General features: G+C 38.0%; 1 protein-coding gene across 2 annotated transcripts in view; it reads left to right on the top strand.

Annotated features, from left to right (window-relative positions):
• Window positions 1-12,677, top strand: part of SEMA3D (semaphorin 3D) — a 204,377-nt gene that overhangs the window by 140,198 nt on the left and 51,502 nt on the right. For both annotated transcript variants that reach the window (XM_041723209.1, XM_041723208.1), the window contains exon 9: window positions 11,419-11,533. In XM_041723209.1, coding sequence (XP_041579143.1) covers window positions 11,419-11,533 — 115 coding nt within the window. The remainder of the gene's footprint in view (window positions 1-11,418; window positions 11,534-12,677) is intronic.

Raw genomic sequence — 12,677 nt, 5'->3', positions numbered from 1 at the left:
TTTTAAGAAATAATATATGTACGTCTATGCTATGAAACAAAATTGAGTTCAATAGATAGAAGCAAAGATCCAAGGAGTCAGAGGTCATATTAGAGAGAATTAAGAGTGAACTGTCTACACTTTACTGAGTTTATAAATTTTTTTAGTAATGTGGGAGTCCTTTATACTGTCTGTTCCACCAGGATATTCCTACAGCTCATTTACTTAGAAATATTCTGGTTTTGTTGTTTTTATTTGTTTCCATTTGCAACTGATGACTTTGGGCCCCTAAATTGTTTACTACTTTAGTAGCTGAAGAGGGAGGAAGCTCTTAAATTGTTAACAACTTTCAATTTATTTATTGTTATTTTATTTTATTGATCTGTCAAAGATAATATTATTAGACTGAGTAGTGTATAGTAATTGATAAAGAGAAGGTTTTGGAAATAGGCAAAAATTATACAAAACTTAGCAAAGAATTGTTTATAGAATAAGGGTGAGTCTTTCCAATTCTATAACCCACTCTTTCATTATTATATCATTTCATTATTTTGACAATAACAAAATATGAGTTCTGTACAAAATGCAATACACTAGACACTGGTAGATAAGTAAAACACTGTCCCCGTTCTTTGAAACCTCATAGTACAGTGAAGGAAATGGAAACAGAAACAGATAATCACAGTATAATGTGACAAGGTTGGAGCAGAGAACACTGTGTATTTGGTGAAGCTCAAACATTGAATCCTACAGAGGGAGGAGGACTAAATCAAGGAAAGGAAAGGATAGGGCTTTCCGGCAGCATGTGACAGGGTATATTTGGTTTACAGAAGGATGAAATCTCCTAAGTAGAACTCGAGGGGGGTATATGAGTGGCAATGTCATTGGAGATTGGAGTGGTAAATTGGAAGAAAAGAAGTCTTGTTTCCATATGAAGGTGTTTCAACTTTATCTTGTAGGCAATGAGAAGTTATAAGTGTTTAGTAGTAGAGAAGTGACTTGATGGGTATATATACTTAGCAATAAGTTGAGGAACGCATCTGGATTAAGAAATATCTGGGACTAGGGACCTGTTAGGTGGTTCCACAAAGATAATAGGAATGAGTAGAACTGTGAATGCATAGAATCTAGATGTAGATGTCTAATAAGTCTGTAATTTATTGCTAGTGTCTTATTAATTGCTTAGTGTCGACTATCTGTCCAATTGAACTTTACATGATGATGGGACTATTGCATATGCATAGGCTCCCGCACAGTAGCCATGTGGCTGTATTAACATTCGATTAGCATGACCGAAGACTGATTTTTAATGTTATTTAATTTTAACCAATTTTACTTGATTTTTAGATTGATTGATTGATTGATTGATTGATGTGAGACAGAGAGAGAGAGAGGACAGGAACAGTGGGGAGGGGCAGAGGGAGAGGGGGAAGCAGACTCCCCACGGAGCAGAGAGCTGGGTGCCGAATTCAGTGTGGGGCTGGGTCCCGGGACCCGAGATCACGACCTGAGCCCAAGGCAGCCCTTGGTAGCAACCGAGCTACCCAGGAGCCCCTAAATAAGTCTGACTTAAATAGCATCGTGTGTATTGTTAACTAACGAATTAAAATAAAAACTTAAAATAATAAAAATAAATAAGTGATATCCCATGGCCGTTGGCTACAGTATAAATATAGACTATCAGAGTGTTCACTTACTTAACAACCCTGTGCACAACTCTATGCTAAGTAAACAGTAGTTTTATAAAAGATAAAAAGTGATACTTGTATCCAATGAGTTTGCAGCCTAGTAAATAACATATGCATTGGCCAAGAAAACACAGATTAATGTATGATCGGAAAGTATGTTAAGTGCTAAAATTGAGAAAAACATCACAGGGTGTGGTTAGGAAAAATGGGTGGGTTTTAGGTTGGCTGTGAAAGATCTGTTGAGAAAGTAACTTTTGAACAGATACTGAAAATAATCAAGGAGTTGCAGGGCAAAGCTGACAGAGATAGAGAAGAATATTCCAGGCAGGAGGAAAAGCACGTGTGAAACCTCAGAGGCGGGAAAAAACATTTAAGAAGTCAAAAGAGCTTGTCTGTGACAGAAGCATAATGAATACATGGAAAATTAGGATAGTGGTTGCTTCCCCTTTAAAATATCATAAAATTTCAAGTCTTAGGAAGTCTTATCTTCCCCGTTTGTATCTAGGACTGATATTGCAAGTATGGACCTCATGATGCATCTGAAAGGCTGTTGGATCCTGGATGCATTTTAATTCTTACTGCTGCCCCCGAGGCTTTGATACTTGCCTATAGACAAGGACCTCTATATTCTTGGTCCTTGTGATTTCCAGAAGATAAGCAGGGATGAGGAACATTCAAAAAGAGAAATCTTCTGACATTTGAGACAAAAAACACCAAAACCAGTGTATGGGCAGAGATTTTCTACTTGGATATATCAAACTTGATCTGGCTCTGGGATGTGCTTCCCAAATAGTCAGTGGAAAATAGGAACCTGAGGCTCAGTAGTGTCTGGAATCATGACTTTGGAAATCACCAATATACTGATAGTTCTTGAAGTCACGGAAGTGTGTGAAGTTCCCCAGGGAAATACGTAGTACAAGATCAAAGAGCAAGGACCCAATCCTGAGGGACAATGATTTTTAAGAAAAAAAACAGTGGACTGTTAAGGCAATTGAGAAAAAAATAGCTTGATAGTTAGGTGGGGAATTGGATGACAGTGGTGTCACAAGTCAAGGGCAAAAGTTGTTTCAAGAAGACAGCAGTTGGGCAGCTCGGGTGGCTCAGTGGTGTAGCACCGCCTTGGGCCCAGGGCATAATCCTGGAGTGCCGGGATCAAGTCCCACATCGGACTGCCTGCATGGAGCCTGCTTCTCCCTCTGCCTGTGTCTCTGCCTCTCTCTGTCTCTGTGTGTCTCTCATGAATAAATAAATAAATAAATCTTAAAAAAAAAAAAAAAAGAAGAAGAAGACAGCACTTGTCAGTAAGGTCACACACCCAAAGGAAGTCAGATAAGAATGTGATTACAAATCAGGAAGTAGATTTGGCAGTAAGGATATCGTCAATACCTTTAGTGTGAGTGGTTGGATATTCAATGTGAAAGCAGACCTAGGCTTCCACCTCTAGGTGTAGACGCCTTCCTAGCTCTGCTCCTTAACTTAGGAAATGAGGGCACCTGTCTCTTCCATGACTGCGTTACCAAACAAATGAAAGACTTAAATGAGATCATATGCATTGGGATATGGCGGATCCTGAGGAAGGTACTGGAAAACCAGAGTGATGTAGGTCTCTATTTTCAAGCAGTCAATAATGCAGAAGATTGATGTATGAATAAGGTAAGTTCCTTGTCATACTACAGAGAGTTAAATATCAAAAATCATGTGCACACAGGCACACGCACGCACACATCACGCATACACATTCACACTTTTGGGACCAGGGCAACTAGCTGCTGGGAGTGGAAGGGTGGTGTGTGCATGTTAGGGACAGGCGCTGGTTAGAGACAGGTCAGTTACTTACTAGAGGTTAGTGGGAAGACTGCAAACTTAATTAGCGTCAGTGTCTGAAATTGTTCTTATTTTGCCTTCATTTGTTAGCAATATTTGCACTTGGAGGGTGGATCTTCTTGCTGGACGTAGTCAAAAGAATTTGGAGATATGTCAACAATTTGAACTATGAAATTTTTAGACGAGAGGCATGGACAGGGAGACACCCTAAAAACAGTAAAGAAGCTGAATTAGGGTATCATTTCTTAGAAAAATATTGATCAAGGACAGAGAATAAGTACCTTCGTCTAAGGAATCTCTTTCCAACTCAGCCTGTCCATCTTTGTGTGAGAACGCATTTACTGACGATTATTTCTCAGGGGTGTCCCCACCTGCCAGGCAAAGTTCTTACTCCATTTTCTCATCTTTATCACACGAGGCTGAGCCTAGATGGTCTCTAAAGACCCGCCTGGCTTTGTGATTCTTGATCCTGTCGTAGGGTCAATATTCTCAAGCGCCCAACGGTGCCCCTGCCACCCCGGTCTGCTCCCGCTAGCAGTGGGTCCCACGGGTCTCTGCGGCAAGGTGCATGCCACCTAAAAGGACAGGTGAAACCGCCCTGAACACTGCTTCTCTGGGGGGGTGGTCGTCACTGCCCGTGTGTGTCCCTGAATTCAAGTTCCAGGCGGAAATGCCAGTCACCCCAGGGAGGCCTGCTTGCAACTTTTCGCCTGAGGCTGTTTCGCGTTACTCTTGGATTCTCTTCACCGTTGGAAGCACTGTGGGCAGCTTGCTTAGGGGTGCCAGCCACTCTGGGTGCCAGCCTAGGCTAGGCCAGCTCTCCCCTCTGCTCTGCAGGATTCCTATTGTCCAGCCAGGAATTCAGTCTGGATGGTCCTTCCCAGCACTTGCCTGGGGGGCTAATTAATAGACCTTTGCTTCAATTCCACTTGCATTGTCCACGTTGATATATGGTCCTATTTGGACAATTGCTGCCTTTGAAGATTTGTGTTTTTAGGCCGATGACACATTCTGTGTGTATTGATCTCTGCCGGGTTGTGGGATTTTTTTTTCTTTTTTTTTCTTTTTTTTTTTTCTGCTTACTTTTAACGTGTCACTTACAACCTAAATGAGAGATTTAGAGCTCTGAGCTACAGATGTGCTTTTGCTTCACTTCCATCTGTTTTCCTGTCAGAAATTCCTAGGCAAGAATTTATACTGTTGCCTGTGGCTTGCTTTCTTTCTTCTTTCTTTCTTTCTTTCTTTCTTTCTTTCTTTCTTTCTTTCTTTCTTTTTTTTTTAATTTACCAAGCTCTGATCTAACCTGAAAAACAAAACAAAACAAAAAACTGCTTACCGTGCCTAGACCTACCTAATTTTAACTGTTAAATTCTTAGAAATATACTGAAATTTTTAGTAGAGTTTATCATCAGGTCCAGCATGTCTAATAATCTTTACAGGCTTTTGGAGTAGTTCGAAAAACATGTTTTCCACTTTGATTCTCCAGTGGCAAATTGAAAACAATCATCGCTAAATGCTAGAGTCCTTTCCAGAAAAAAATAAAAAAACATATATAGGTTACTTTGAAAGCTTCTTCAGAATGGATGCCTTAAAATTATCATGCTTATTAATACCTGCCATACACGTTTTTTTGTCTATTTTGTTCTCCTCTTCCTTTGTCTGAGACGTTTGAGTTTGTATAGTTTTGTTTCTTTTACCACTGAGAGATTCAAGATTATTTGTAGGTGAAGTAGAAGACTCTTGATTTTGCTTTTATTTCGTAGTGGTCATGACTTTATTATTATCATTATTATTATTTTGCATATCAATGAAACAGCTAACATGATGAAAAGTAGTTACAGCACATTGCGAGGGAAGATCCAGGCTGAAAAGGAAAACACAGCGATACGGTACTGTCATTTGATTCAGTCCATGTAAATTCACTAACATTAGTTTACTTAATGTATTAAAAATGTCCCCATTTCAGCTCTGCTGTCAGTATAATAATACTGTCCTTTAGTGTATATGGCACGCTTTCCTTGTGAGGCTCTTGGAACCACTTATTCCAGATTCTACTTTTTTGTTTCTGTCTCATCACCCACCATTATAGTTTCCAGCTTCTAAACAGGCCATTCTGTGTTTGGATTACCCTTATCATTTTTATTTACTTATACAGCCCCATACAGACCATCTGGATTGAGGCTTACAAAAATTCTAAAATTAGTCTCTAGAAATAAGTGCGTGAATTTTGAGGGAGCACGGGGGGAGTACAGTGGGCAGCTGCTCTGAAATGTCAGCTGCTGTGGTCCCATCTCCAGTATTTCTTGGTGTAACGGGTCTTCAGGCGATTAGGAGCCACATCCCAACAGGACACTGTTTAGACCCCACAAAGGACAGCTGTTATCACAAATGACAGATCAGATAAAGAATATGAATGATGTATTGAAATACAGCAGACCTTACATTGAAAACACAAAAGTATCAAATTGCTCTAATCTTATTGAATGCGTAAAAAAGGATCAATAGGAAGCCTGTGTGTTTACCTCAATTGGGGCAGTTTCAGTTATGGAAAAAATATGTTCATTGATTTACAATATTGTAGTACTTAGATTACACTTCAAAAGAAGTAGATGTTATTGATTCATTAATTAATCTCTGACATTAAATGTCATTAATGGCTGGAACTGGGGAGAAGTGTGCATAAAAGATGCATAGATGAGGGTTTTCAAAGCGTTGTGGGAATTCCATTCTCTTGACTGCACAAAGATGCAGAAAAGCATTAGGCAAAAGAACTGATTTTAAGCAAAGAAGAATTTGTGAACCAGTCTGACTCCAGCATCAAATCTTTCTTTCTCTTTTTCTTTTTTATAAGTGCTTAAGATGGGTCATTCTTCAGTATTTGTTGATCAGAAAAGCCTGGTGTCTTTCAACTTAAACTCATTAGTATGGTTACAGATGTCTGAATGCTAACCCATATTATAATGGAATACAACATGTCCACAGAAGGGTCGGTGATTTCATTGATTTATAAAGTCTTTAGGCGTAAAGAGCATTGGAGCTGAAAGTCATTTCTTATATTTTCCAAGAACTTCTTTTTCCTGAGATTCAGGTGAAAAGGACCATATTTATAAAGTGCTAAGAGATCCTCAAAGAGGATGATGTGTACAGATAACATTGTGTTTAGCAGATGAACCCAGCATAGTGACCCAAAGGTCAAAAGACATACTCAATGAAAGTTCATGTGTGACAGTTTGTAGCTACTCTACGTGTCTATGTAAGATTTATAAGACCTTGAATCTGCTGGGACAGTAGAAGCAAAATGGAATCACCATTAACCTGCTTTCTGACTCATCTACCCATTAGTAGCCTACAAGTAGTGATCATAGTATTTTATACTATGCAGCCGTCACTCAATCACCCGACTCAGAGAGAGTTTATTTTAAAGCTGCTGAAAGGTTGTAAATTGTGCTTTGTTTCATCTTTCATCTTTTCTGTTTTTAAAATTAAGAAATGTCACAAACATGTAAAAAGCCACAGAGAATAAGAAAATAGTCACCCTCTGTGCTCACCACCCAGATGGAACCCATGTGGTCTGGCTGGTTTACATTTAATTTCTTTGTTACTTTCATCTCTATTTCTGTGTAGAGACTGTCAAGGCTTTTGGCAATCTGACCACAAAGAAGCTGTGATGGAGTGGAGTGGAGAAGTGGCCGGTGACTCTCAGCTGCTGATTCTGACATCTCAATAGTAAATCTATTGTGTTAGTGAGATAGTTGCGTTCTTTAGAACTTCACAAAAATAAGCAAGGAGGTGACAATTTAGTACAAAAGTGGTTACCTCCCCTTTAGCCCTCCTCTGGGCTTAAAGTTCTCGGGGGATTTTGTGGCTTTCCAAACAAATCCAGGGGCTGAGAGCTGGTCAGCAGTCAGCCAACTGACCCTTGCCTACAGGAGAAATACAACTCCTTGTGAATTGAACTTTGCCATTCCAGGTCATGCTCCTGGATGTCTGTAAGAGTTACTATCCAGTCATTAAGTGCTTATAATCCACTCCTGAGAACGTGTATCCCAGAAATTATACTTGTTTCCCTGCTGACAGCAGGTGGCTTTCATCTTTGACCTGGACCTTTTTTTTTTTTTTTGCTTGTTTTTTATCTTCTTTATTCCTTGAGGCCAGAGAAGGCTGCTAGATGGATAGGCAGGAACATTTAAAGATTCTTTTGTTCAAAGGATTCCAATTTCCATTTGTCAGGTTAAATATATATATATATATATATTATATATATACAGCCTACAGTATGAGACTACAGTATGCAGGCTACAGTATGAGACTCTTTCCCATCCAACAAATTTGAACCTAGAATCATTAGAATTTTGTCATAGTTTGTCTTTTTTTTTTTCTTTTTCTTTCTTTTTTTCTTTTTCTTTTTCTTTTTTTTTCTTTTTTTTTCATAGTTTGTCTTAAATAGGATGATAACTGCAAATAGAAAGAGGGTGCTGTTTGAAAATGGACATTTATTGTTACTTTTTATCTCACAAAATGTTTAAAAGAGAATGCCATTGCTAATTTTTATGATGAAGTAGTGATGTATACACCTGTTAAAGGAATGTTGTAAAGCACATATTATGTATCTGTTTATTCATTTAACAAAATAATTCAAGCAACTACTCTGCTAGGGGTAAGGCAGTGAACCAAACATAGTCCCTGGCGTTAAATTAATGGTAGCTGATAAATTCCCTTGTGTATATTGAATCAACACTTATTAGTATTTCTTGCTGACTCAAAATATGCAAATATGGACAATGAAAAATTTTAAATATTATACATGTGTGTGAAGAATGCACTAAAATTTAAATATTTTAACTAGAACTTGGCTTAGTACAAGTAGGGCTCTGCTAAAATAAAAATATTTTATATTTTTATAAAAGAACATGTGAATTTAAAAAGATATAAATCAAAGTTCATGAGAAAGATGGGGAGGTATCTTACTTTTTATTTTTAAATTTATTTAAAAATCTCTTTCTTTCTGAGTGGCTCTAGGTAACATATTTCTCCCTGAAATCCTACTAAACATTAACACAGAATTTACCATTACTAGAAGGAAGCATTAGTGTTTTTGCCTATTCATATTAACATCTGGATTTATATTTATTAAATGATCTGAGGATGTGAGCAGTAAAATAAAGGTCATGTCTAGATAAATCTGTCTTCACAGCTGCAGCCATCATTAATCATCCAATAGCTGGCTGAAATATTGGTTATTTTTATTATTGAGCAATGATACTGCAAGAGTGGAAACACCATTTACAAAACCTAAATTCAACAGCAGTTACAGACATGTTTGTTTTTAGAGGGTTATTGTGTGAAATCTATTATGTATTCATTTTCTTCCACTTCTTTGCAGTAATTCTTTGTACTACGTAGCATATTATTAAATGACATATAAATGCTTTGGTCTGGTATTAAAGGCTTCCTGGATTGCACCCCGATTTCCTTTTATAACATTTTCCTCCCCTGTTTTCATTTTATCCCAGTCTTCATCTAAACCAAATTTGTCCTGGGTCTCCATACATGTTCTGAAGTGCTCCACCTATTGTCCTTTCTCTCTAATTTCTAGCACCTAGAATATTTCCTGAATATTCCAATCTATGCATGTCTGAATTCACCTCTCATTTTATAAATAACATTGAACCTACCTCCACAGCAATGCCTGTCCTCTTTTTTTCCACTACAAAGGCATTTCAAAGGAAACTTAAATTTTTTGGCATTTATCTATACTTTCTAAGGATATTTACCATTTTTATCTTGTATTTTTAGTTACTCACTAATAACCAAACATGTATTATTAAACACCTGATAAGCAGGGCATTAGTAACATGTACAGTAGGTGTTGGATGAAAAGAGTAGGGAGTGTGGTTTCTGGAAAGAATGAATAATTATGAGAAAATCAACTAAATGTTCCTTTGCTATGTATTATCACCATGTGTCAGCAATTCTAAACAGTATCAGTGTCAAAATACTATTGCCAGAAAGGTCTTTTGTTGGTCCAGTTTCCAAACAATTGCTGTACTTATCGTTGAGCTTATATTATGTCTGCCAACACACATGAACTCAGTTACACATGTGTTCCAAGACTAAGTGCACATCGATTTGGATCATTTAAAATTTAAAACAGAGAGAGACGTAGTGCAAACTGTGAGGTGCAATTTTTTTGTTCAAGTGCAAACTTTAGTTCATATGTGAAATACTGAATTTAAATGTTCTGAATTTCTTTTTTTCCCCTTTTACATTGTTATAAACCTGAAGAACACATTAAAAAAATAAAAATTATTACTTATTTATACAGAGTTATTACTTACAAGTATTCTGGTGTTTAGCAGAGGGGAAATAAAGTGCGGTTCATGGAGCACCTGGGTGGCTCAGTTGGTTAAGCCTCCAACTTTGGTTTTTGACTCAGGTCATGATCTTGGCGTCCTGGGATCGAGCCCCGAGTCAGGCTCCATGCTCAGGGAGGAGTCTGCTGGAGATTCTTTCTCTCCCTCTGTCCCTCCCCCAGTACTTTCTCTCTCTCTCAAATAAATAAAACAAAATAAAATGAGATTCATTCACTCTGGGTGCCCTGGGATACCCCTGGTGTTAGGTGCTAAGGCTAAGGCTGGCTGCAGCCTGTGGTCTCAGGGACTTCATTGTCTTCTGAGCTCCCCCACAAATCTATAGCTTTCTGAAATTTGCTCTGTTACTAAAATTATATCATCTGGAATTTGGATTTCCACATCACCCAAGATAATACTCAAAGGGCTCTCTGTCTTCCATCCTCTTCCTTTTCTTCCCCCCACTTTCTTGAAGAAGAGCAAGTAATTCTATGACTTTGAATTCTCCTGTTTGGAGTAGTCATTTGCATACTTTTCTGTAATTTCATTTAATTTTCAGAGATTAAAGAAGCCCAGGAAATACAGTTCCTAAATATTCAGAGTTAGTATTTGATAGTGAACTTTTAATTGATCTTATAAAACATAGATTGCATGAAGGATAAAAATGTTTATATAATTTACATTTAGATGTAAATACATTAAAGGAAATAGTGACTCTAAAAGTAATTTTTGAAAGTTTAATTTAAGTACTTCCTGTATTTATGTCATGAAACAGTGTCATCTTACTTATTGTAAACATAGCACATCAAGTCCAGTCAGATAACAAATTGTATTAATTTAATGTTCATAGAAACATATTAAGTTAAAAATAAGACACAGATCATTTTATGCTGAATTATTGAATTTATTTTACTGAATTGATTTAAGTGCTTATGTTTGGTAAGTGTCTAAAGAACATTTTAATGAAATAGTTCAGAGTCAAAGCATAGAAAAACATCAATTAGCATTTAAAACAAGATTGGTTTATATGTATGTTTACATTGTCTTATTGCTTAATTGGTAAGGCACTAATTTTGGAAAAAAGACTTTTTAAGTCTATAGGAAGGCATATTTCTAAAGGCTGTATATCATGATCTTCATCATGTGTATAATATACAGGTCAGGGCTGGTATTTATGGAACACATGTTGTCTGGCCCTGTGCTAGGCACTGTACACAGATTTTTCCATTTTAATGGAAATCATCAAAATAAACAATTTCAAGGCATTAGCTATATTTTTTCAATGAGGAAACAGAGACTTGGAGAGTTAAATAGCCCTTTGTTGGCCATGGGACAAAAATATGCAGATGTGAGATTTGACTGCAGGCCTCATTCATGTACTGTCGCCCCACTCACCTCTGCTCATTCAGTAGAGCCCTGTTGTATACACCGTTCATCCAACCATGAGGAAAGCATGCAGTGTTAAGGAGCCTTTTCCTGTATTGGAAAGTTCAAGGCCCTGAATCTGGGCTCCCTGACTTTGTAAACAATGATGTTAACTCTGTATCTTTATTATTTTCCTTTTTTTTTTTTTTCAGAATGATGTTGGGGGACAGCGCAGCCTGATAAACAAATGGACGACTTTCCTTAAAGCCAGATTGATTTGCTCAATTCCTGGAAATGATGGAGCCGATACTCATTTTGATGAGCTTCGTAAGTTACAGGCTCCTTTTGTTGTTGTTGTTGTTGTCTTAAAAATAACTTACTGATGAATACATCAGGCCTTTATTTTCGCCCCCAGCATAGCAGAGGACAGCTTGCGGGAGTGTTATTACTGAATTTACACACACACGAAGAACACGGGTGTGCTCCGGGTCTCGGGGCATATTGTCCTGAAGCAATTCCCCTCTTTGTCAGCCTCCTCAAAATTAGGAGGAAACAAGGCTGCAGCAGGAGACAGAGCTGCTGGCAGTGCCTCTGCAGAACCGCCCCTCCTCCTGTGGCCTTCACCTGCGAAGCAGCCGCTCGCAGGCAGCAAGGACTCGTCCTTATTCTGCGGTGCCCTCTGCTGGAGAGCACGGGACTGGGGAACCGGCCCCTCTGACTTGGTGGGAAAAAGAATGCTTGGGCAAGTGTCAGAAGGGCTATTCTCTTTCATATCCCCTCTTTACTGCTCCCAAAGTTAATTCTAGGAGGGTTTTTTCAGTGATATATGAAGTTAGCATCATCAAATCTTATTTTTGGACTATTTTTGCCTTGCAATGTGAAAATGATTTTACCATTGAAGGATTTTGCCATATGGTATTTAAAGTATATTATATGTTCAAGTCTATTATATGTTCAGTTTTGACGGTGGATCCCCGACGTTACAGGTAAGCGTGCTCACATCTCCAACGACCTTACAGTGGATGTTATTTACACCTCCCTTGGTGTTGGTAGTGCTCAGGTAGTAACAAGGTACTGAACAAGTAATTACAGACGTCATTCTGCACAGTAACGTGGGTAGCTATTTTTATATTGCTAGCAAGTAGGTAATTGAATTATTAGTAGGTTGGCACAGTTACAGGACAAGAATTTTTTTTACATTGGAGGGTTAAAACAATGTATGTTTCTAATTTCTATTCTGTAAGAAATCACATACCTCTGACTGGAAATAGTCATGGAGATTAGCAAGCAAATCATCCCATTTGCAGGGGATGGGAGTAAACACCCAGGAAGTGAGACACCCAGTGCAGTGGCACATAGCTAGAGAGAAAACCAGTCTTTAGCCCCTAATTTCTGATGTTATAATAGAATGACTCTCACTGTTATGTCAATTTTACATATTGTTAGAGTCTCAGAAATACTGTATTCTTAA

The sequence above is a fragment of the Vulpes lagopus genome, chromosome 11 (assembly GCF_018345385.1).
Source record: "Vulpes lagopus strain Blue_001 chromosome 11, ASM1834538v1, whole genome shotgun sequence".
Lineage (NCBI taxonomy): Eukaryota > Metazoa > Chordata > Mammalia > Carnivora > Canidae > Vulpes > Vulpes lagopus.
Note: the sequence above shows the minus strand (reverse complement) of the source record. Positions and strands in the feature narration are given on the sequence as shown.